The sequence below is a fragment of the Simochromis diagramma genome, unplaced genomic scaffold, assembly GCF_900408965.1.
Source record: "Simochromis diagramma unplaced genomic scaffold, fSimDia1.1 OVJJ01000026.1, whole genome shotgun sequence".
NCBI classification, from domain to species: domain Eukaryota; kingdom Metazoa; phylum Chordata; class Actinopteri; order Cichliformes; family Cichlidae; genus Simochromis; species Simochromis diagramma.
This window is the reverse complement of record NW_024386985.1, coordinates 9,629,393-9,654,761: the sequence shown is the minus strand read 5'-3', so window position 1 is coordinate 9,654,761 and position 25,369 is coordinate 9,629,393. Positions and strand designations below refer to the sequence as shown.

The 25,369-nt window shown below is 42.1% G+C and overlaps 2 protein-coding genes across 5 annotated transcripts in view; both read right to left on the bottom strand.

Moving 5' to 3' along the window:
• Window positions 1-9,527, bottom strand: LOC120738618 (FYN-binding protein 1). 2 transcript variants are annotated; one of them, XM_040039965.1, is made up of 20 exons: window positions 9,326-9,527; window positions 7,798-8,966; window positions 7,516-7,685; window positions 6,465-6,653; window positions 6,076-6,367; window positions 5,853-5,971; window positions 5,686-5,726; window positions 5,548-5,582; window positions 5,217-5,385; window positions 3,415-3,574; window positions 3,159-3,282; window positions 3,021-3,055; window positions 2,857-2,932; window positions 2,703-2,737; window positions 1,934-2,003; window positions 1,793-1,852; window positions 1,666-1,685; window positions 1,434-1,479; window positions 768-884; window positions 1-686 (listed from the first exon to the last, which is right to left on the bottom strand). In XM_040039965.1, exons 1-19 carry the CDS (start codon window positions 9,332-9,334, stop codon window positions 794-796), a joined length of 2,910 nt encoding a protein of 969 aa, XP_039895899.1. In that variant the 5' UTR covers window positions 9,335-9,527; the 3' UTR covers window positions 1-686; window positions 768-793. The 2 variants fall into 2 exon arrangements, with proteins under 2 accessions (XP_039895899.1, XP_039895900.1); XM_040039966.1 differs by having other exon boundaries at window positions 1,666-1,688; window positions 5,698-5,726; window positions 9,326-9,526.
• dab1a (DAB adaptor protein 1a) overlaps window positions 9,403-25,369 on the bottom strand; it is an 81,399-nt gene continuing 65,432 nt past the window's right edge. For 2 of the 3 annotated variants that reach the window (XM_040039969.1, XM_040039970.1), the window contains 6 exons: window positions 21,264-21,326; window positions 21,049-21,145; window positions 19,795-20,201; window positions 18,970-19,165; window positions 18,719-18,867; window positions 13,190-17,319 (listed from right to left, as the gene is read on the bottom strand). In XM_040039969.1, coding sequence (XP_039895903.1) covers window positions 17,239-17,319; window positions 18,719-18,867; window positions 18,970-19,165; window positions 19,795-20,201; window positions 21,049-21,145; window positions 21,264-21,326 — 993 coding nt within the window. In that variant the 3' untranslated portion in view covers window positions 13,190-17,238. Of the gene's footprint in view, window positions 17,320-18,718; window positions 18,868-18,969; window positions 19,166-19,794; window positions 20,202-21,048; window positions 21,146-21,263; window positions 21,327-23,047; window positions 23,195-25,369 lie in introns of all 3 variants that reach the window. The other variant, XM_040039967.1, reaches the window with a different exon arrangement.

Below are 25,369 nucleotides of genomic sequence, written 5' to 3'. Positions count from 1 at the left end.
AACTCAAAGGTCATATGTATTGTAGCATGAGTAGTTACATAGTCCCTTCCAAATACCACAGTTGACACTGAAAACAATAATGAGTGTACAAATTACAAATTAGCAAAAGCTTATGTGCAAAAAATACAAACAATTTTTTTAAATGGCTGGAGTACTGTAGATAAACATAAACCAGGAATATTACTGGTATTAGCTCACATTACTTGCTGCTTACAGCTGGTTAATTGTTTCTAATGGATGCATCTTAAAACAAATGAAGCTTTTTCCAGTATTTCTTAGCTACACACACTTCCATCTGATAAGAAAAACCGCTGTTTCCATTCCGTTGTTCTTTCCCTTATTTCCTCCACTTTAAATGTATTTTCCATTCTGGTTTTTGCACAGAAAGCAGTTCATTGTCCCTACGAGAGTTTCCAGGATCACATTGTCCACAAATACTGTGTGTGTCTGTGCAACGCAGTTCACCGTGATCACTTAAAGCAAGCAGATCAACTGTCCCATGCTGGTTCCACATTGCAGCATTTGAAAGAACAGAAGAAAGATTTCCGTTTGCCCAGATGATATAATTCTCATTGTTGTTAAATGTAATTCTACTTCACGAATGCAGTCATTGGATAAATAAGATCATAGTCCAGCAGGTAATGCTGCAGACAAATGCAGTTCCACCTGGGGGAGTTTCTGTTCAGCTGTTAAGACAGAAAAACATCATGTCATCATGGCATGTGCACAGTGATGGACAGTGAAGAGTCCGGGTGATTCATCCTTGCCTTGTTGTATGATGGCCACTTTACCTTCACTCCACTCCATCGGCATACATGACAGGAGGAGGTAAAATGAGTGTATCAGGAACAAAATCTGTATCTCCTGCTGACACAGCCTCAGGCCTGTAGAAAAAAAAACATGAAAAAAACTCAGTCTTTCATCTATCACCTTATATTCTTAACCCAGTAACTCATTCTTCCCTCGAAGGGAGGGAGTATGTAATTGGTTCTGTTTCAATCAGCTCGAGATGGTTTTATTTTGGTGAAATTCTGGTCAAGGTCAAGGTCACACCAAATGTAAAAAGCAGTAAAAGCTTTATATTACCCATGGAAATATTGGGTATATTGAGTATATGCAATATACTCTTCTGTGCTCTTCTCTTTAAGTGCTCTTGTTATGTAAATGCTGTCTGTTGCACTAAGCACAGAGGAGGGACCTACTTGAGAATTAACAACTCATTGTTCTGTCAGGAGTCAACCTGGCTTAACTTCCTGGTGGCGTTAAGGTGGAGTTAAAAGCTTTCTTTCTCTCAGAGATTAAAAAAAAGGAAGACATTTACTCTTTTCATGCTTATCAAGCTGTTCCAGGCAAAAAGGAAGGAACCCTCTCCGTCTACAGGTCGGACAGCATGTTTGACATTTTTCTATGTGCGTTATTCTTTCTGTACTTACGTGTGATTTGCTTCTTGTGCTGCATTCACAGAATCTGCAGTGTAACCTGAAGATGTATTGATATTGCAATTTAAAAATCAATTTATAAAAACTTTATGATAATACTTTATGAATGTTTTTTTTTTAATGCTTCTTCCAGCATAAGTGTATTGCCTGAAAGTGCATCAGCATTAGGTTTGAAAAAGTAGTACATTAGTGACTTTTTAAATGTGATTTTTAGGGCATTACTTACTCATTACTGGTTCATCAGTGCTGTTAAAAAGAAGAAAAAGCAAAAATTGAAAAGAAGCTCTGGATGTGTGTGTACATGCACGCTCGTGGATGGACAACATTGTTACATTTTTCTCCACCATGCCTACCTTGCAGCTGGCTCTACATTTTTTTGTGAATGGAAAAATGTGGACAACCTCTGAAGTGCTCTATAAGGAGAAATAAAAAGAATTATATGAGTCTGCGCGTGTCTGTATGTGTTTCTGTAAGAGTGAAACAGGTGAACTCACTGGTTGTGGGAGCTATCATGACCCATGTCACTGTGACTGTGCTGGTGGTTCACGCTAAGGTCTTTGTTTCCTAAAGGCGAAATCACACAAGCGACGGATAAATAACTGTATACAAGTGAACATACAACAGTTACACCTAGGAAATAATTCCTAAGTTACCAGACCTAAGATTAGCCATTACATATTTTACTAGCAGCTTCCTGTTTAAGCACCTGCTTGTCTAATGAGTCACATTGCAGGGAATTAACGTTTAAAGAATGCCGTAATGAAAAGTCCATTGTTCATTAAAGAAGTTTAGAAGGGTGCAGTTTTGTAATTTCGGTAGTTGTGAAGAAATTATAATTGGATAGAAACTTGATACAACATCCAGAACATCAGTAAGTCCTCAAGGACTTGTTTATGGACTCAGATTGAGTGTTTTTTTATACTGAGGGCGCTCACACACTCGCAGTTGTGTTGCAACCTCACATAAGCCTTCCTGTGTTTCTCTGAAACAGCTGCTGCAAAATATAAGTCTGTAGTATCTTTGTTTACTGTATCTGTTAACCCACATCAAGATAACAAATTGAGGAAATCAACATGACAAACACAAGTGTCCCATTTATTTTTGTAGTGTACTGAAAGGTGACTTTTAAGTGAGTAATTCACTAAGTGATTCATTATGCTTTGTTTAATGTATGTTTCCAGTAAACAATTAAAGATCTTCCCAAACTTGTTTTTTCACAAGAGCTGACTGGGGAATGGTGCTGCCTAAGTTGTTATGTCTTACCCACATCTGGCATGGAGAATGTCCGGGTATGACCTCTGCAGGGAAAAAAAATGCCAAAAAAACTGTTAATAGCAGATCGATCACCTTAACTCTTGTCCTCAATAGAAACAAGCAGTAAACACCAAAAATAGAGCATAATTGAGCATTTACTCACAGTACAGCCTGTGTACTTGGAGAACCAGAGGGAGGTTCATCATCATCACCGCTCCACTCCTCACTGTCGTCTGTGACTGAGCATGTCAACATCAAAAATATTAAACTGCTGTTGAATAATTTCACTGTATTTTGTTATCTTGGGTAGAAACGGGAAACACTTACAGCTTTCTCCTGGTAATTGATAATGGTTTGAGTCACTGGGGGGAATAAAAATCATCTGTAAATAACTTTTTTAACTTAAAAGTAATAACAGTAGTAGAAGGTTACACATGATAGCTTGTTATTGTATGAAACTCTTACTGTGAAATCATGCGGGCACCGTCTGGTTCGATAAAGTTATTGTTTGACTTGGGATGAGTTTTCCTTCCCAGCTCTAACATCTCCTTGATGTCCAGCTCCACGTGGTCAACTGCGACATACCCATCTAAAAACACATTCACATGGTCGTCATTCAGTCATTTCAGATGTCGTTTCAGATTATAGCACTTATGTTTCAAAAACAGGTTCTTGCATCCTTTTATCCTTTTAATCTTGATTGTTTATTTTTTTAACTCACAGCTGTTGGTGCTGTCTCTGGCCAGCCACTTTCCTTTGGGGCAGTTTGCTGTTCGAATAATGCTGATCGTGTCTCCTGCTTTGACGGGGAGATCAGTCTTTCGTCCCTTTGCAGTTACAACTACTCTTGCCTGGTAAAGGGCATCCTCCTGTCCTGTGATCTAACAAACACAGTTACATGTTAACACTGAATATTCCTCCACTTGCACTCAAATAACCTCAATAAACAATATTCATGTAGCACTTTTGAAAACAACACTACAAGAGGCTTTATACCACAAAACAAATACTTGTGTTCACTAGCTGGATGGTGGGCTAATCGTGTAATTTATGCTATTAAAGAGCAGTCTCCTGACAAATAGTTTGTTGTTGTGCAGAAACACTGAGATGACTCCCATTTGCCTGATGCATACTGTTACTCTTCATTTTAACAGTCAGAATTTACAGACCTATAGTAGACTTCTTAAGTGTCAGAGTGGGAGGGGCAGTTTATCTTTAACCTGCTGTTATGTTCACAGTACTTACTCTCGATACGTGATTTTGTTCCTGATAAGTAAGAAATGTGTATTATTTTTTACAAAGGCATCTTTCTCAAAGCCAACAGGCTTGCATTTGCTGATCTGAAGGTATTTGAGTGACAAGACTGCCATCTAACTGCCCTGTGGAGGCCCAATATAATCTGATCAAGGATTTTTGGAGAAAGCTAGAAACAACCTTCTCTGTCTCACTCCTGTGATCACATTTTTGCAAAAGGAACACATACACACACACACACACACTCACACAAAATACAGATCTGTAGAGCACCGTCTTGTATGCTCACAGTTTTCAAACCACATCGGTACAAAATGTGGTTTTGTTTGTTTGTCAAAAAGTCTGCTGAGCAAGATTTTACACAGATCTCACTGTCAGTTACACAGAAGCTCCCCATAGCAAGTATAACTGCTGTTTTACTGACACAGGTGATGATTTACTTGAATTCCATCATCTGATTTGGGGGTTCTTGTTGTTTTCTTCTAACTTCTCTCTTTCTCTTTCTCTCTCATTGATCGGAGGATATTTTTATATTTAGCAAGGTAACCATTTCGCACTAATCACAAAAAAAGGTTTAACATATCAAACCATTTAGTTGCCAGATGTATGATATTTACCACAGCTAAGCTGTAAGACTGTCAAAGCATCAGCAGGAGAGGCACCAGGCTTTGAATTGATATGATTATTAAAACTGTCTGTGTTTTATCAATAGAGGAATAGAGCAAAGAAGCAGCACATGATGACATAATAAATGTTGACGTGCTTCTTACATGTACAGTACTTACAGCGTGTGACAAATATGACATTAATCTTGTAATCCTGGGGTTTTACACTTAATGATATTAACTGGGCTGCTAGCATTTACTCCATTTTTTGTGTTTCTGGTAAAGGCAGCTGCCTGTTGTGTTAAAAAAAAAACGAAAACAGAGCTAAAGTAGACACAAAACCGCATTTATAGAGTTGTTGCATCTTTTTTGGGTTCATCCCTATGTTAATTATTACAACAGTTTCTGCTACAACACAAACATTAATCAGATCATGTTCAGAACAATAATATTGTAGAAGAATATGCAGAAATAAAGTATAGCCCATAGGTGTTCTGTCAGAAATATCACAGACAAAACAAATGTTTGCTCGTATTCTGTTTGAGCTTGCACATGTTGCTCACTTCAACTCTTCCACTGCCAGGAATGAATCCAGACAGGTTTGTATGCCCGAACATATACCCCACCCTCCCCCGATGTTTCTTAACCTTCCGTGTTCACTTACCTTGAATTTCTTCTTCATCTCGTTCTCCCTCTTTTCCCTCTCTTTCTGTTCTTTCTTTTCCCGTTCTTGTTTCTCCTTTAGCTCCTTCTTCTCCTTTTCTAGCCGCTGCTTTTCTTTCTTTTTCAGCTCCTTCTCATCAGGCCCCTCTGCAGCTGCTTTCTTTTCACTCCTGAGGAAGGCAGAATGAAGAGGATCATCCAGTTAGAAAAGGACTACTGGTTCATAGCAGAGGAGAATATGAGTGAAACAAAAGCAAATCACACTCTCATCGCTAATTCCCCGGGGATAAGAGAAATTAAAAAATCTCTGGATAAAAAAAATTAGGCCTTACTTGCCAAACCTCAACGTCTTGGTTTTCTCTTGAACCTATAAGTAAGAATAAAGAATGTGGATTAATTAACTTTGAATTAAAATTAAGATAAAGAAAGCTTATCTTTTTGAATGAAGAAAAATAAAGTCTTGATTTTACACTGCAGCTTACCGTTACTGGCATTGACTCAACATATGGATCTGTGGTTTAAAAAGAAGGACACAGTTATGTACAATACCAAAGATGCAACCCTTCCAGGCAGTTTCTAATATTACTGTATTAATTTTAGCACAATTCATATTTTTCTAGTATAAATAGTTTCTTACTCTTTGGCTCTTTGCGTTTCTTGACTTTAGTCTTGACTTTTTTCTTGTCACCATCAGGTGTGGCGATATACTCGTACGCATTTTCTGTGTTCTGATAAACATCGTCTTCTGGTTGGGGCCTGCGTGGGACAAAAAGTTGAACAAACACTAATGAATACCAACTTGTCAGGGATTAAGAACCATTTTAATGAGAAATAAAATAGATTAAATTTGCATGTCTTACTCTGATGCCTGTTGTAAGTCCTGACCGAGAGCATGAGATGATTCTGGTAGTGGATTATTTTGGGATATGTCTCCATATGGTGTCTCTGTGTGGATCTCGGTTTGTGGAACAGTTATCCCATTACTGTGAGCCTTTGGCGGGTCATAACCGTCTGGAACATCTGCACCTGGGTACATCTCATACTCCAACTCTGATCCCTGCAGCTCGGGAACAGGAACGCCTGAAGCCACATTGTCAACCTCTGGGACATCAGGGGTGTAGGTCTCTGAAAACTCAAGTGGAGCAGGGATATCTGCAGAAGAGGCATAAAGGATTATGACGCATTACAAGAACAGGCCACTGAAGTTTAGCTTTTCTCTAAATTGTGAGTCTAGCACTGGTGACCACACCATTAACTCCCATGACAGGTGGAGGAATGAATTCACTCAAGTTGGCAGAGTTAAGTATGGCAGGTTCCTCTACAGAAGAATTCAGAAGCCCATTATCTGAAATAGTCATCTTGGGTGGAGGCGGGGGAATCGCCTCAGGGACAGGGTCAGGTCCCTCAGTGATTTCTTGCAACAATGGAGAGGGCTGTCCTGGAAGGAATGACATTACATATGAACATATAACAGTTTAGAAGGTTATGACTAGATATGATTGCTAAAAGATTTTGAACTTTAATCTCATTTAAGTCAAAAAGAACCATTCAACATCAAAACTACATCTGAAAGTGAATTTTCCAACACAGAAATAGAGATAGGGCAAGAAAAGAATAAGAATTGCATATGTAAGGAAACAAAACCAGTCAAACCCACTGTGGAAGTTGTTCTTGTATAACTCTGTAGAGCGGAGCTAATGCATTTATAAGAAATGTGCAGTATAATTCAATTTTGCTACCTTAATTACAATACAAAACACATCTCTAGAAAAGGCTAGCTGCCTTTTGAAGCTGTACAAAACTGTTTGCTGTTGCAGAATAAAAGATTAGAAACCATGTCAAAGGTACTCATCTGTAATTTGTAACAGTAGACTTCATCATATTAAACGAGCTTGACATAAAAACCTGTATGCACAATTTCAAAAATGCAATGCAAATTAAACAGAGCAGCAGGCTTCCTGCTCTTTCTGCACTGTGCTTAACAGACGTTGAACTGTTTGTCACTGCACCTCTGACATAGCAAACATACCTCTGCAGCTCTGCCCTGCCTTCTGCTAAGTTGTTTCTGGCACAAAAGAAGAACGTCACCACCTGAGGCGACCCTGTGGCCAGGTATTTTCTGCAGCTAAAACTCTAAGCTGTTAAATTATGTTTTGCAGGCCTACAGCACATACCTGATGATGATGAGATAAATTCTTCTCAACTTCTTTTGAGGTGAAGTAAATCCACGGAAAAGTAAGAGGTGGGGAAGAGAGGAGGGGGGAGGGGAGCTCTACTGTGGTTATGTTAATTGGACTTACGGTGGTCAATGCCATTGACTTGTGCTGGTTTCGATGGGAAGGCATTGCGTGTCCGATCTTCATAATCAATGGGTGGGAGTTCTGGGAGACTTTCAGTGGGGCTCTGACACTGGGAGGATTCCTCAGGTGGAGGGGTAACAGAATAGGAGTGCATGTCACTTATCAAGGGGCTAAGAGCAGGTGAGAAATTACATCTTGTTAGTGACTGAGCAGTAAACAGAGATGTTTCTTCATAACTGCTGGAATGAAACTGTGTGTGTTCCTGCTGTTTGTGTTCTTTACCTGTTGGTCTTCTTGCGTGCATTCTGTAGAGCATTGAAAATCCTCTGGTCACCTGGTGGTGTTCTTTTTCCAGGACTCATATCCTCTGCCCTCTCCAGGGCAGAGAGTGCTGAGACTGGACGTTCTGGTTTGGGAGATGGTGGAACAGATGGAGGGTTTGTGGCTAGAGAAGGAAGTTTCTCCACAGCAGTTATATAAATATCATCTTTCCCAATCTCAGATGTAATCTCAGGCTCGGGGGGTGATGGAGATGGAGAAGAAACCAGGGAAGGAGAACCAGAGATGACACAGCTGGATGGAAGAGGTGGAGAGACACTGGGTGGACTGGTAATAGCTTCATCTTGGCTAGAAACAGGAAAAGTGGGATTTTCTATTTCAGGTGGGATTTCACTGGTCAAGATTGGGATTTCAGGTGGTGGGCTCTCAGGTATGAGAGGAGGAGGTAGGTTGAAGGCAAAAGATTCAAGAGTAGTAGAGGTTGGGGACATTTCTACATCAGCACTGTGATCTGGTAAGGTGGGGTTGTCTGGTAGATGGGGCTCTGATGTTGAATTAGGTATTGTTTCCCCACCAGATTCAGAAGGCACTGGGAGGAGTGGAGCTAGTCCAGCAATATCTGAGCTTGGGGTGTCCAGAATTGGATCAGCTGAGATCAACACTGAATCTCGTTTTGACTTTTTGAAAAGACTGAAAGGCTTCTTTTTCTCTGTTGTGACTTTAGGTGGGGGTGCTGCTGGCACCAGCTCTGCAGTACTCTCTTTCTGAGTTACAGGGACAACCGAAGGAAGCGTCTTGTCTTTCTTATTAACTTTCTTTTGATCCACGGAATCTTTAAGAAGATTCTCCCTGCTCCCTTTGAGTGTTTTGTGCTTACCGCCTTTCCGTTTCCCTTCACTTTTGTCTTTATTGTCGATGAGAGGTTTTTCGCTCTCTTTCGGATCATCTTTGAAGACCACTCTTGGGGCAAATAGTGTCTTTCTTTCCAAGTTCTCATTAATGGTGGTCAGCAGGGAGGGGCGTGCACCTGAAGGGAGGTAATGACTGGGGCTCTGGGGAGGAGAGACCACCTTTGACTTCTCTGGGAGAACAGGTTTTATCTTGGGTTTCTTCAGTATGAATTCTTCTTGTTGAAACTTGGCCCTTATGGCCTGAAAGTCAATCTGTTCCTCCTGATGAAAGTATCACACAGTACAATAGTCTCAATACAGGACCTAAATAAGGTAAATTTTATTTCCCTAACATATTTGGAGTAAGAACAAAATCCCAAATCACTTATTATCAAGAGGAGTTTAATTCTGGTCTTAATCCGGTAAGATAAACTATGTCATCATAGTAGTAACAACGTTACAGCGTACAGAGCTAAAACTCTGTCTCACTTTACTTAATGTTGTTGTAAGCTTTGATCTTTTTTTTTTTTTCAAATGTCAGTTTACAGTATTGCCAGGATTTATGTCCGCTAACACAACTTTAAATATATCAATAGCATATTATCCAATCATCATAATGTTACGAGCGTCATGGGACATACCTGTTCCATTGCGCGTTTTAATATCCACAGAAACGACAAAAAAAAACCCTCCTTTACGAATAGAGATCGTTCTCTTATTCAGCTTCTCATCCTGTGTCCGTTGGGAGAAAACAAAGAAATTAATTTAAAATAAAAAAGGAAGAAAGAAACTTTAAATAGTGTATTCACTGTTCCAGGTTCCTGCGTGCTTCACCTCTGATCGAGACAAATCTGCGTCCCATGCGCACCCGAGATGGTTTCAGAGGAGGAGTGCGATTGAGTAAAAAACAGTCGGGCTCGTCAAACTAGTCCTGCTGAGCATTTTACGCCACAGCACGATGACTGTCAACAGCTCTCGGATTCTTCTCCCTCTTCTTCAGGAATGTCGCCCGGCTGGCACGACGTGAGTCACTCTCATGAAACCAAGCGGATGGAGATTTTTTTTTGTGTTTATTTTCAAAGTGACTCATTTTTTTAAGAATGCTCATCTCTCTTATAAGAACAGTGTATTTTGCTGTTATGAGAGGATGTGGTATAAAAGTTTAATCTTTGATTTATTAACTGTCGCCTAAACGAATCATTCAAATTAAACGTAGAGAAAATGAGATGACCGAAGAGATGTGTCAATAATGTGACATAAATACATTCTGTAAGCGTTGTCTTTATTTGGCAGCTTTGTGACTGTAGCAGACTATAGTCTCTCATACGCTTAACTCACTACCAAGTTGTGTACACTCACCGGTCACTTCATTAGGTACACTTTACTCGTACTAAGGAGGATCTCTTTTTGTCTTAATTCTCACAGATTCAACATAAGTGCGGGAAACTTTCATCAGAGATTTTGGTCCTTACCAGCATGACCGCATCACACAGTTGCTCTATTGGACTGAGATGTGGTGACTTTAGAGGCTATTTAAGAAACCACTTTGAGATGATTTGAGGTTCGTGACATGGTGCATTCCTAATGGGAGCAGCCATCAGATGGTAGGCACACTGTGGTCATAAAGGGATGGACAACAACAGTGCTCAGATTGTACTGTAGTTTTTAAACAATGCTGAGTTTGTAGCCTACTAAAGAACCCAAAGTTTTTGAGATATCCCACACACCATTATACCAACACCACCCCGAACTGTTGTTGCAAGGCAGGAGAAATCTATTTTTGATGCTGTTTGTTGTTGCAGAAATCCAGACTCATCAGTCCAGGGAATGTTTTTTCAATCATCCACTGTCCAACTTTGGTGATGTAGCCTAAATTTCCTGCACGTGGTGCCACTACTGCTGTAGTGTTTCAAGGTGCAGTGTGTTCAGAGATGCTCCTCTGCATACCCTGGTTGTAAAGGGAGTTATGTTCTTTTCCTTTTAGCTCAAAGATCATGTCTACGTGTCTAAAAGGAGTCAGCTTATACAATGTCCCTGATTAGCTCTGTGTGTTAACTATTAGTTGAACAGGTTTAACTAAAGAAGTGGTCAATGAGTGTAGATTTCAAGTTGTTTGGTGTACATAGCACGTCTTTGCTCAATCTAGTGGATAAATAATATTCTTCATTCTATAAATAACAGAATGAAGTCTTTATTTTGCGGCCTTGTCCTTTGAAATGTATTATAACTGGTGCATGTTTAAGGTGATTGTATTTGCATATTTAAATAAAACATTCCAGAAAATTTGCATTACAGAAGAATTAAATGATTGTAGGTAATCTTGTAAACAAAGAACAATTTTTGTTTTTGCAACTTTACATTGGATACCTTTTAACGCCATTTCTTTTCTTTTTTTTCAGGGAAAGATCTAAGTTTTACTCCCATCTGTATGTGGAAGGTTTTTACCGCATCCTTCATTCAAAAAACTTTGAGTATGTGATTCATGGTGCATTCTATTCCTAGAAGCATGTTGAAAATCGTATCTTATCTGTTGACAAAATTTTCTCAAGTAAAAAAAATGAGCTACTCAAAATCAGATCTGTAAAAACATTTCACACTGATATGCTAACTTTAAACTGGCTTCATCCAGTGCACAAATTTCAAAAGGCAAATTAGAAGATATTTAGATAGCGGATACATTTGATAGTTAAAGATAAGGCTCATCGTGTATAATAAAACGGTTGTCTTGATAGCGTTCGGTTTTTTGTTTATTATTAACCTGTAGCATCTGCCTTTAAACATGTCTGTAACTTTTTGGTTTCTATGGAGAAGACTATAGATGTGGTGCTCTCTTGAAAAATACATAAAGATGGTCAAACTGCTGCTCATCTTTCCAGCACAGCCTGCTGCTCATCTTGGACAATTTGCAGATGTCAGTTTTGACAGCTTTCACAGCTGAAATGTTCTCAAATAAGCTGCACACAGTAGGGTTTATAGATTATGGAGTACCCAGGACACTGTTTGAGGGAAGACAAAAGCTGTCAGATATAATTTTTTAATGGTTAAGGAATAACAAGAAAATTCCATTCACCTGCACAGGTGTCAGAAATCCTACAGATAAGCATCTCAAATACCTGTCACTTCAAATTGAAACTAATCCCACAACCAAATAGCACAGTGAGAGCCTTTTGTGTGTAAAATGGTTCATTTAAAATGTGTAAAGTTCTAGTTCAATTGAATTTACAGAACAGTGCATTAAGGGTGTACTCGTGTCTGAACCCTTTCTGTGGGTAGAAAGTGAGAAACAGAACAAGAGTAGGAAGGTTAGAGTTCTTGTTTTGCGGTTGCTTGCTAATAAAGCTTATGACAGCTTGCAATAGAGTGTAGCAGAATGTGACAGGTCATTAAAGCAGTGTTAAATTATTGCAAAATGCTGTGGCACTTGATGGTGGAGGTGGTGGTGGTGGTGTGTGTGTGTGGGGGGGGGGGGTCACCTCTGCTAGGCACACACCATTAGGCTCACTCTTTCTTGCTCGCACACAAAAGCAGAGGCATAAACACACGTATTAGTCATTTGGGATGTGTTTATTTGTAACAGTAATACATGGTGGAATACGTAAATCAAGATAGAACCAAAAAAATCATCTAAAAACCCACTGTAGAATGTCATATTCATAAAGATAAAAATAATGTGTCAATTTACATTAAGAAACTGTTAGCTGAGGTAAAGTTAAAATAGGTCTAGAAATGTTATGTACTCAAACAGCAACGTTTCCCTTTTTATTCAACGTCTTTGCTCATCATCTAGTTCTCAAAGTTTTAAAGTTAATCAGCTTCATAGTCCAAAAGAGTTCTCGAATGATATGGGGACTCTGGCCATAAAATAGGGAGTCATTGGCATCACAGTTGATGTAGTTGTAGCAGAGGATGCTGCAGTCCACACTCAGACAGCAGCAGTTTGGCACCTGACCAACAGACAGACAGATGGGCAGAGCATCGCTGTTATCTTTGAGACTAGTCTGGGAGAATGCGATGGAGGAGAGGAGCAGTCTGGGCTACAGTGAGTGAGTGAGACCCTGACTGTTGCCTGCAACATAAAAATGATAGTCTTGTGATACAAAAGCTCAGGACCGCGATATAGTGTTTTTGGGTGGGAACTCAAGAAGACACAGCAGGGCACGGTGCAGGCTTTAGGGCTGGAACCAGAGTAATTAATGGTTCACAACATCTATGCACAAAAGAGGGGGGGGTGAGGCGAATGAAACAGACAACAGGAAAAAGAAAACATATGTTGGTATTGCTTGGGTTAACGTCAAGAGTTGCATAACTGAAGCCTTCCTATTTTATGGCACAGAAGTCCAGTGGACAAAATGGTTGTTATCATTATTTACAAAATGAGTTTGGCAAACCAACGATCAGATGCCTTAAAGCCATGTTGACTCTATATCTCCTATAGAGCTGACCCCAGCGGCTTGATTGACTTATAAAATAAAAATTCAAATTTTTCAATTTCTTCTTCTTTTTTAATCAGTATTGTACAAAAGCTATAGAGAATGAACAGTTCAATCACAGAATCTGTTTAACTTGCAGCACTTCCCTCTCAGTGTCTTTTCTTCAGCATGTCTGGTCCTCTGGCCTCTGTATGAGTCTGTCTGCGAGGAGAGACGTTTGGCAAATTACTGTGTGTATGCATGTCAGAGAAGGTGGACTGTGTGTATGTGTTTGCATGTGTGAGAGTATGTAAGCTGATTCCTGTGTGCAAGATGTATGTCGTTGGTGTGTGAGTAGCTCCCAGAGAGTCTGTTTCTGCATAGTGATCCAGCAGACACTCACAAGGATGGGGTTAAACTCCCCGAACCAGCCAAGCAATCAGAAGCAGTGATCCCAGTAACGGGCCATCCCTGATAGGCCCATTAATAGTCTAGCTCCTCCTATGGGATCTCCTCACTACAGATGCAGATTCTGTCCATTAAAACAAAAGGTGATCGTTCTAATCCCGATGAGCGTGCGTGTGTGAGGGAGTGTCAGAGACGGGGAGGCACTGCATGATTCAGTCCCTTCTTGGCAGCACAGTCTCTGGCCAGACACAGGAGGCAGAGGAAAGAGAGCAAAGGAGGAGGAAGGGAACGGGGGGGGGCAGAGAGGGGAGGAGCAGGTTCTATCTGTAAGGCTGGGTGTGAGTCGCCACAGGGAGAAGGGAGGAGAGGAGAAGACTGCGCAGTGGAGGGAGAACTGGATCCGTCTCAGTGATTGATATCCCTTCCTGCCTGGAGTGAATGACCAAGAGGGCTCTCCCCTCTCAGGAGGAGGAAAGACTGCAGACAGGAGGAGGAGGAGGAGGACTGTGGGAGTGTGGAAGCTCCTCCTGGGAGGTTGTTAGCTGAAGGAGAAGAAGAAGGGCTTGGCCAGGCGGGGATGTGCCAGACATGCACGCACACACGCACTCACACAAACAGAGGTTAAGGGTTCTCCTCCTGTTCTCTCAGTGCTGGTCAGGTCTGTCTTCCTGTGTGTCTCTTTATTTCTTCCCTTTGTTAATCTGGGCATAGAGAGGGTCCTTCCTCTTCTGTCAATGAAAGAAAAAAAAATTACCACATTTTTACTTTGTTTTTTTCAAAGGCTTGCTATATCTGTAATGTCAGTGTCTGGCCTCTGTGTTTCATCTGAGTGTTACATAATAAAAAGGGAGTGCCCGGATTTATGATTCATTCTCTCAACTGACTGAACTGCAAGTATCAGCAACCTGCAAGCCCTGACAAGTTAGCTCTAGTTTTGCAGTGGTTTGCAAGTTCCTATAACTGACATCACCACCAGGTGGCAGTAGCACACTGCATTGAAGGAGACCTTCGGTCACTTTTCCTCTTACCTCTTAGGCCGTTCATAGGTCCATCACTCTCAAAGCCATTTGTGTGCGCGTGCCTGCATGCGTGTTTGTGTGTTGTTATCACAGTGTCCATGTAAATGCATATTTTCTCCCACCTCAAACTCCCTCCAGGACCAGCAAGAATCAGAGGTAGTGCCTTGAAAAACCAGTTATGAGTCATCATGTCTGCATTTCTCTCCAGCTGAGCTGGAAGACAACAGTGGATGATGGAACACCCTGCAGTCAAAGCACCAACCCTGCTGCAGTCACTCACAATGGGGTCGTTATTATTGTACACATAATTATAGCCAGCCACTCAATCTGCCATGTAGACAACTTGATTGGAGGCTACTGACTTTCCTATTATATTCTGGGAGACTTCTCCAGAGCAGAGAACTCATTTAGAGTTTGGGGCTGCCCACAGCTCACCTATTAGAAGAAGGTTTAGTTGAGCAAACTGCTCGTAGTTACGTGTGTCTCTGTCACAGTATGACTCAACGTTGGGCTGTTCTGTTTTGGAGGCTCAGCTAGATAAAAAGAAGTCATTAAAATATGTTAAACTGGGTTCTGGAAAACCATTATGTTTTTGTTTTTTTTGAATATGCTGTTTGACATTTTATAGATAAGCAACGAATGATTGAACCTCTCACTTCTACTTGTGCTTAAACTTACATAATGCACAATCTGCAACAGCTTTCATCTACAAAAAAAGAATACTTGGGTTGATGCTGGGAGAGCTGCTTTAGTTAAGGCTTTGGTCTTTGGCATACAAAGCTGTAACTGCAGGGCTGGCCAAGGCCAGACAGTCAGCAGAAAGTAGCTGCCAGCAGCCCCGAGAAAGGTGACAAAGAGGCTGAGACAAGCAGTGACAGCAAGCACACACTGCTCAGCCAATGCACCAGAGCCACAGCCCAGCGGTGTCACCCTGCATCATCTAACAGGCACTGCCATCTGAGGCGGCTTCAGCTCCTTCATCCCCAGCCGAGAGAGCGAGTACAAGTCCTCGGTGGAGGTATGAGTGATTTGCTGGCGTGGCAGCAGCCTCAAGGCCAGAATATCCGGCCTGGCTGGTACATGTGTGGACATTTATGTGCATGCGTGTGGTGGGCCCTCGGCAGGGGGAGCAATGTGAGATTGGTCAGTGAACCGTGGAAGCAGGCCATTTCATGGCTGAGACTCGGGAGCGTTCACTGGACATGATGAAATCACCCCAGAAAAAACACTTACACTCCCACTAGCCTGAACACATGTCTGTCGGAGACACGCAGTGGGAGGGGGAGGACAGGACAGGCGGTCATGGCCAGCAGCAACACACTCACACAAGCACACGCATATTTTTGGCTCCAATATGAGCACAGGTGGTGACAGTATCGATCACAGGTGTGCTTGTCCAGGGAATAGCCGGGACTACTGCACAGGTGTGTGTGTTTGGGAAGATGTCTAAAGCCGATGTGATTGAGCAAGTAAACACCATATGGGAACAGCGTAATTGGACCAGGACCAAAGCAGTCCACCTACTACAGAGGACAGACTAGAAGCTTCTGGCCATAACTGCTAGATCATAACCAGATTTCCTGCTCAGTACTCTAAAATTCGTTCTCGTACTTAAGTGCCACATCCACCTGCTGCCATGCAGCTTTCATAGCGTCTGAATGAGGAGCAAGGCCAACAGGGGAGGGAAGCTGCTTTGCCCCCCTCCTCCTCTCCCGGAGTGGGGAAGGACTTGAAGGCTCCTTGGGTTTTAATTAATGCCAATTATATCGGGGCAGTCATTAATCTTGGCGCTCCAGTATTAGCTGATGAAAACAAAACCATCACATTTTTTTCTGGTGTGAGTGCCAGCAGCTATCATTAAGGAGCCACAGTCGGGAATTGTGTGGGAGAGGACACCGGGTAGGGAGGCAGGGATCAAAATGGCTCTTTTTCTTGGAGTGTGTGTGTGTGTGTGTTTGTGTGTCATTGAATAGGCAAACCGCATATTGACATGCTTCTCATAGAACGTTCAAGCTTATGAAAGTTGTGAATTTCACTGTAGAACAAAGTGCAAAAAGTGTGAAAACATGCCCGTCATCAGTGACTGCCTGTCTATATCGCTCAACGTTTAACATTGGTGCCTGGTGCTTAAGTGACATTGCACACTGTATATAATGCATAAAATGTGAGCATACATCCTGATCAAATTAAGCCAAACAACTGAGATCAGCATATTGCACACAAATCCCAAAAGACATCCTGCTCACTGAAGTGCACAGTTTCTGATTGGCTGTCACACGCTATTGAATTTCCAAGTGAGACGTGTGCTATTTAGAGAACTGAGCGTGATTTAGGTGCACATCAGAATGACAGAACACAATGAGAGCACTATGGCCAAAGTGATGTTGCGTGATGAACTTGTCACACACTGTTTCCAATAAGTCACACATGCACAACACCTTCATCATCAACAGATACTTACAAAACAAAAAATTCCCACACATGATAAAGCATTAAAACCAAACCACACGTGTGCCATCCTTTGAACTTGTGTTAACGAGGCAATGAAAACAGGTAAAACAGTGAAAATGTAACCACTGATGCAAAAAAAACAGAAAGATGCAACACACTTATGTAAGGGAGGTGCAACAGTAAATGAGAAGAAGAGATACATGCAGAGAGTTGAAGGAGTTAAGAGGGGAAGGAGAGGTATTGATACCTACCTTGCCCTGCTGCTATCTAGCTCCCAGCCTCTGGACTGGCCTGATCTGGGCTGGGCTCTGCTGTCTCGCTGGGGCAGGGCGACCCAGAACCACATGCCTAAAGAGTGGAAGACGGAAAGGAAGGAAGAGGAAAGGGTGGAAAGGAAGGTCCATGGAAGAGTATAAGAAGGAAATAAAGGGAAAACAGACAGAGAAGAATAAATCTGAAGGACAGAACGCTTGATTGATAAACTACAAGAACAGAGCAAACAGGAAGCAAAGAGTAAAGCTGTTAATGCTCTGAAGGAGAAACACAGACACTTAGAGTAGAAAACCACAGCCCATCGCAGCTTTTCCTTTTATAGAAACTTCTTTGCAAATACACACAAACAGTAAACATGCACTCATTTACAGTGGTGTGTTATGAAAACCTTTGTGGAGTTACTTCTATTGATCCACTGCTTTTTTTCCTAAAACACTTCTGCTTTTTGCACCTCAACCCACAAAAGGGTGGGAGGTTGTTTTTCTGCGTTTGCTCCATCTTTCCAGTCCTCTCGCGTTTTTTTTTTTTTTTGTAACCTTTTCGCCGCACTCACTCAGTGCCGCCACCAATGCACATGTCTTTGGGTTGGTCAAAGCTTCTGTGTGTTATTCAGGGCTGGTGACATTTTCAGCAGTGTGAAAGTCCTCTATTTTTTCAATAATAGCTGGATTGGAGGCATAAAACTAATGTTTCACGCCTGGGGAGTGAAGGACGAGAGGGAGGAGAGAAGCAAGCTTGAAAGAAACAAAAAAAAGAGTAATTGGAAGACAGGAAGAAAATGGCAGGGAAAGAACTAGAAAAGTCTTGGTTCTTAGAAGGTCACAGATTCTACAAGGACTTTGGTCAAAGGCACTCCCTAAGAATCTGACGTTCTATCCTTCTTACCCCCATTTTCTTTCGTTTTATCTTTCTATTTTCTCTCCATCTTCTCACTCCTCCTTAATTTCACCCATTTTTCTGCCCCAGATTACGGTGCTACAGGTAAAATAAATATTAATTGCCCCTGGAAGAAGAATTGGGGCACTACGCTTCCTATATCTCACCACAGATGAGTCTGTCCACATAGAAGTAGTGATGTATGGATGCTACCTTGCTGGTATTAATAACAGCTTAATGATGTCTCTGACAATTTCACCAGCTAATTTAACGCTGTGTTGACCATGCACACACTCAACCCAATACTCATGCATGCTGCTGCTCATTTTTCCACAGTAACCCACACTGGACGTGCACATTTTCATATGCACTGACACAAACACCAACACACACTCTCACACTAAAGGACACAACAGCGTCGGCCCCCTAATCAGCGAGAGTGATTACCTGGCCCGCCAACACGGCTACAAAGGCTATTTATCAGCAGATCTCAACAAGCTGTGCAGGTTATAGCAGCATAAGAAGTGACTTATTAAAAAGGCGCACACACTTGGCTTACTCCAAAAATTTCTCACACACCAAACCACACCACACTTACAGCATCTTCCTCTCCACTGCGACTGGGACTGCCCTCTGCCTCGCCAAATGAGTCGTCGGTGGGGGGGTCTGTGGCGTCGGTGGGGGGGTCACTGACGTGAGAGGCTGAGGATTTTGAGGGAGAGCTCTGCCTGGGAGCTGGGGTGGGTGCTGCAGAGGAGGACAGAACAATTAAGGCGTAACTACACGCTGGATGGTGATAAGAGAAAAAGCGTGTTACACAGCACAGACAGACACGGAGAGAGCGCTCACGGGAGTTGGTGGATGGTGTTGTGGAGGTGACTGGTGTCAGATTCATCTGAGAAATGTCAAAGTCATCACAGTCATCTGTGTCCTGGGCAGTGCCCACACGGCTGAAGTAAGAGCTGAACGCCTCTGAGGTTCCTGTTAAACTGGGCTGATCAGCCTTCTTCGAAGGCATGGCCGGAGGCTTCGCCAGCTGAAAATCCTAAAGGAAGACAGAGACTGGTCAGCAAGGTTAACATTGAAAGTGTGGACAATCAATTAGTGACCTTTGTTTCAGGTTACTGTACAAATCACTGCCTGTTTTGCAGCCTTTTTATTGATGAAAACACCACCAGACTGGGGAAATACGTTCTCTCATAGACGAGATTTTACAAGTGAAAAATTCTGATATGAACATGCATGTATTTACACTACAGATTAGTTGAATCCTAATCCTAATGAAAATGTGCATTTTTGATGTGTTTGTATGTGGCCTAACTATGTGAACCAAAATGTATTTCCAAAAATTTTTTGGAAGCCTTTAAAGGGTTAAATGAGACTAATTTGCTCAACATAGCTAAAATGATCAAATACAACCCAAATATGTATGACTGTCCATTTGTACTTACATGTCCCACTTTTATGACTCTTTGCACCCTAAGGCTTGTTTCAGACTTACCCAAGCAATTAAAAACTGGTCCCAGACATAGTGCAACTCTAAAAAAATACTTAAATTAGAAAATTAACTGTGATTAATTATTCAAGGAGCAAAAACGAATATTTAGTTTTTATTTTGAATGGGACTATGAAGACTATTTGTAAAAATCGTCTCTGTATTCATCAGTTCCCCACCTTGAACATCTCCTTTCCCATCTTCTTTCCTCTCTCCCCATGCTGTGGACTCGAAGATGCTGAAGGGGAAGGAGCTGAAGCGCTGGCTCCAGTGCTCGAATGGCTCTCGCCGGCTGGAGTCACAGTCGTGACGGGGGTGAGAGTCTGGAACATGGCGGCGGGCAGGGTGCCCACAGGCTGGGCTGGGAGGTAGGCTGTGGGGGGGAAGGCTCCTGCTGCCATGGCTGCCCACTGCTGCTGGGTGGCAGGGAAGATGTTGGCCTGGCCCCAGATGAGAGGCTGGCCACCTGGCAGCACCTGGGCTACCGGGCCTAGAGGAGATTGGACCCCGAAGGCCAGCGGAGTCTGGGCAGCAAAAGCCTGCTGGGACCAGTGGCCAGGAGGTACTGCTCCCATCGTCACATAACCTGGTTGTGAGTGGATTGAGATAAGTTATTTCATTTTTTTTTTAAAAGAGTAAGAAAAGAAGACAAAAGAGAAAGTGATTAGAATATCCACAGTGCATAGCCTGCTTTTCCACACACAAACCTGCACATGCATCACCAGAGAGTGCTGCCCTACTTTTGCCCGCGGCTAATGCAGTGTCTCTTAATGGTCATGGTGAACTATTATAATTACCTCCAGAATGAGGCAGAGTCATTATGAAAAGGTAGAACTCAACACACTCATTAAAATCACTCAGATTCATCAGTAAAAGCTGTTTCGTATTTCACACTCACTAGTCTCCTGGTTCTAGTCTCTGCTTGCTAACTACAGCGGAGAAAGTTGACATTTAACCTTGGCTGCTCTGACACATGCACAGAGAACGGAAAAGAGGAGGCAAGCAGAGGTGCTGAGGGGAGTGAATAAAGAGATGCAAAACCTTTATACCAATTTCTAAACACACAGTAGCTCTGTGCACAAAGAAGTCTTCACTACAATCATCGCGGCATGTTTTATTACTTTCCCCCTGTCTGACGCAGTTGGCTCAGCCACAAGTAAATCAGCAGCATCTGAGGCCGCGGGATAATAATGCTTTTCATATTCAACACACAACCAATGCCACCTTTTCTCCTCTTTCTCTCGTCTACGTTTCGCTTCTGCTCCATCGCTCTATATTTATTTCAGCACAACCCCTTTTCTTCTCTTCTTCAGATGCCCCCTGCATCTGAATCTTCTTAGTCTCCAGTTTGCCTTCATGTCTCTCCTGCTGAGCTTGTTACCCACTGGCTTTTAGAAGCCTTGTATTTAAGCAGAACGTAAACAAGGTCTTACCTGAGGGCACAGACGCAGGATTGAAGGGAGCAAACAGTTCCGTGGGAGGCTGCAAGCCCTGTGAGGGGTCCAGGGTGTTGGCTGGAGAGGCGGGAGTCTGTGCAGGTTGTGGTTGGAGGTCAGGCGGACAACGAAAAGGAGACAACTCAGTGGAGATGCCGGTATGATTTTAAAAGACGTAAATCACAGACTGTGTATGTATAACGGCTACTCACAGATGGAGAGGTGATGTCAGGAGGCGTAGACATGTCTCCAAAAATTTCTAATTGGTTGATATTCTGAGAATTAGAGAAAGAGCATAATAGCAGTCAGGCACAATCGCGGGAATATTAGACTACATGCAATTTCTGAATCGCTCTACATTCCAGTGCAACGTGCATCATACACCACATGCAACGCAACATTAGCTCGGTATGTTAAAGTTACCTACCTGAGGACTTTGGCAGCAACAGAAGAGGTAAAAGAGGGGTGTGGAGAGATGGGATAATGAGATGAAATGATTGATTATGATGGCATACCTACCAGGAGTTATCACAATCTTTGTCACCTGCTTCAGATAAAGATTCTTTCCATCAGTGGATCTAAAAGCAGACTACCACACCCTCTAGTATCATTATTGTAGCAGCGTCGTCTTTTGGACAAGTCATTAATGTTTCCTTCTTGTGGAAGATATGTGGTATGTCCCAGAGGGAATAACTATCGGAGACAGCAGCCTTTGTATTCAATCCGGATTGGTTCTGTACCGCTCTGTTTCCTTTCACAGTTTCACATGATCCTTCACTTTAGTATCTTCCTCTTTTTTTGCACATTATTAATATCTTTAGGCTGGTGGCAAGTGAAGGATAGTCTATTTTTAGTTGATAAAGGAATTTAAGCCTTGAACACATGGTCAGAGATTAGCATAAATCATGGATGCAGATAAATTCTTTAGAGATAATGAATGTTCTTAGAATATCTTCCCTTTTGTTCACTCTCCTGGGTCACGCATAGACCACAAAGTTCTTTTTACACGTATCAGAAAATGGATCTGTGAGCATGGTGTTTTACATTATGAGTCTAGAAGGCTTTTTTTTTTTTTTTACTAAGAGGGATAGGAAGTTGTAATATATACTACTGCTGCAGCAGAGTTTAGCAAAGCAGACAAAATGGAATCAACAAGATAAGCCAGATATCCAAGATAGACAAAATAGTGCATTCACAGGCACTGATAAAAGGATTTCCACTCACAGAACACATTTTAAGAGTTTTTCTAACTTTACAATAAATTTCCTCTGGCATTCATCAATGAATCATTCGTCAATGACAGAGCCCGTGCTGATGTTCTTTAATGTGAAACCACATGCACGGGGAAAATGTACTGCAGAGAGTGTTCAAACAGCACAGGAAGTTGAATATTTATAGACCTTCTGTCCAGTTTCCATTCGCTCAATATTCTTTACGTGTGCGGCGGCGGGTTGGTGAGGTCAGGTTGCTGTGATTATCATAGTGTTATGAATGCTTTATTAATGTGCTCGGAGCCGCGATGACCGCTGCTGTCGGCTAACCCTGCTGACCCCCACACCAGTTCTCTGACAGACACTCTGACCTTTACGTCTACTCCGCCCTTAAAGGACCTCCGCTCTGAGCTAAGTGAGAGTTTTTCTCTCTATTCCATTGGCTTGTCCTCTTTCACACATGGACACCACGGCGGCGTGAATGCATGGGTGCACCCGTGCGGCTCTTGACTTTACTCCTGCCTGAACCTGGTTACTATGGCAACAACAAGGTTGCATGTTTTATTCATAAATGACAGAGGTTAAGAGTTGGGGTCACTTATGACTACAGAAGAACAGAGTTGGAGGTACAGACGAGGATGCGAACACCAAAGATCATCTGAGGACGTGATTAAAGAGTAGTTCACGGCAACTAACGCTCAGGACAGTATGTTCCCTGTTTGGAGCTTTGAACATTGCATTAGTTTGAACTACAAAGTGCATGTTAGTATACTGTAACAACTTACCTGAGTCACCATATCCAGGTCTAAGTCTATCATATGTGACTGCGACTGCTGCTGCTGTTCGGTTTGTTCTTGGTGAAGGGGTTGTTCATGAGAATGATGATGTTGATGATGGTGATGGTGGTGGTGGGGTTTTCTTTTATGTCCATTCTGCAATCACAACCCCAGAGTTAGATGGCAGGTGGGATGAAAATGTTCTCGCACACAAACATGTTAGTTATCTTTCATACACGCTGAGAGAAAGAGGAGGACAGAGGGAGGTGGAATGAGTCTCTTTAAAGAGAGGAACATGATGGATTGCAGGTGTTCTAGTGATGCGCACACACACGCACGCACGGACGCGCACACACACACACACACACACGCGCAGTCACAGAACAGTGTTCTTCTTGTCTGACTTAGACCAAGTGAAGATTTAAAGAGGTTTAAAGATCATCCCTACCTTTTGTCTAAACTACAGCACTGAGCTGGGGTTTAAACCCTATTTGTGTTTCTGTAAAGCCTGCTCCCATGTGTCAGGAACCACAGTGTGAGACTGACAAGCAGGCAGACATAGAAAACAGAGCTGGTTTAACTAACATGCTTCATGTGAGAGCACAGTGAGGGAGTACATAATTGGAAAAAGCCCATTTGCCATTAAAAACCTATAGCCGGGGAAAATAAGACATGTGAAAGGGTCATACCAACACACTACTCCCATGTATTTTGCACTCCAATCTGATTGCACAAAACAACTACATTTTGTAGGCTACAGCACAGTGATGGGCTTTGCGGTTCCTTTCACCAACACTGGCACTAAAAAATGACGTCAGATCGGTCTGGCAGAGCTATAGTATTCACTGAATGACAGCAATCGTGAATGTATTATTTTCGTTGCAGGAAAGCATGAGATATGGCCAGCATTAGTTGACAGTGAAAAGAACAATAACAGATTGCTCAATACTAACCATATTAATTTTTATTTAAAATCTAAATTTTAATCCATCTGATGTTTTTTGGATGGGTGGAGCATATTTTAAATCATGCAGGATCTGCTGTGTTCATCACTTAAAGCTCCACTCTGCTGCTGCCTATTTCTCTCCATCTTTCTTCCTTCACTTTCCCAGTCTGACCAACCCTCTCTCTCTTTTGCCCTGCCAATTATCCCTCTGCGCCCATTATACACTCTCGCCATCTCTTTGCCTGGCCCTTTATCTTTATCAGTACTGCCGCCACCTATCAATTAGCCGTCTCTAGGGAAACAGTAATTACCTGTGCACATGTGTTCTGCATACAATTAACGCATCCCCTTTAATTAACACCACCTTGCTGATCCCCTGCCGTGTGACTGATCACATTGGCACGCACCAAAAAAAACCCTGCTGACCTGCCACACGCAAAGCCACACACACACACACACACACAACGAAACTCATAACACAACCGGACACACAATGGATAACAATAACTAATTTTTAGAGCTCTTTTTCTCCCTTTCTGTCTCACAGGCCACCACACACACAAACACACACAATGTAATTTATAGAGCCCGACCAATATGTATGCCAGCATCAGTTGTTTGGTGATATATAAATAAAGAAGGCAGAGAAGAAACGCCCATCAACCGTGTTATGAGTGTTGCTATTGGATAGTTTTTCCATCATCTTCCCTGTTGGGAATACTTGTTCCAAATGCCACAAAATCAACAACAAGCTAAATATTTGTGATGATGTCACTGATCATGCTACTGAAGCCAATGCATGAGTGCCAATATCTGCAGTTCTGCAACTTTCAAATTCAGGTTGATACCAAAGTGAGTCAATCTCCTTGAAGTCCAGTGTTAAAACACCCAATTTTAACACTGGAATAAACACATTCACAGCCTTCTACTTCGGGTTTCTATCACTCATTTCCCCCTTCATATTAACTGTACTGAAGGAGATGTATTGCAATTACCTAACAAAAAATATGCCTTTCTGTGTGCTTAACATACAAACAGCACAAAGTCTGCACTTCAGTTTTATTAAGGGCAATCTTGTGTTTTACTAATAAGTCACCAAGTAATCACTTGTCCATCTTTTATAAGCAGTCTACAGTCATATTCTATTAAGGTAGTACAGTGTTTGAGTTGGCCATGATGTGTGGTGGAAATACACTGACCTCTGCATGTGAACTCTAAGGTGTTGAGGGCTGCTGTTGATTCAACAGACTCGCTCAGGTCCCAGAGGGTCAAGGGCTCAGTAGATTGGAATCGCTTTATGTGTGCGTGTGTGTGTGTGTGTGTTTTATTGATTTGCCATCATTTAAGACGGTGACAGATTAAACAAGAGAAGAGACTGCTTTAGA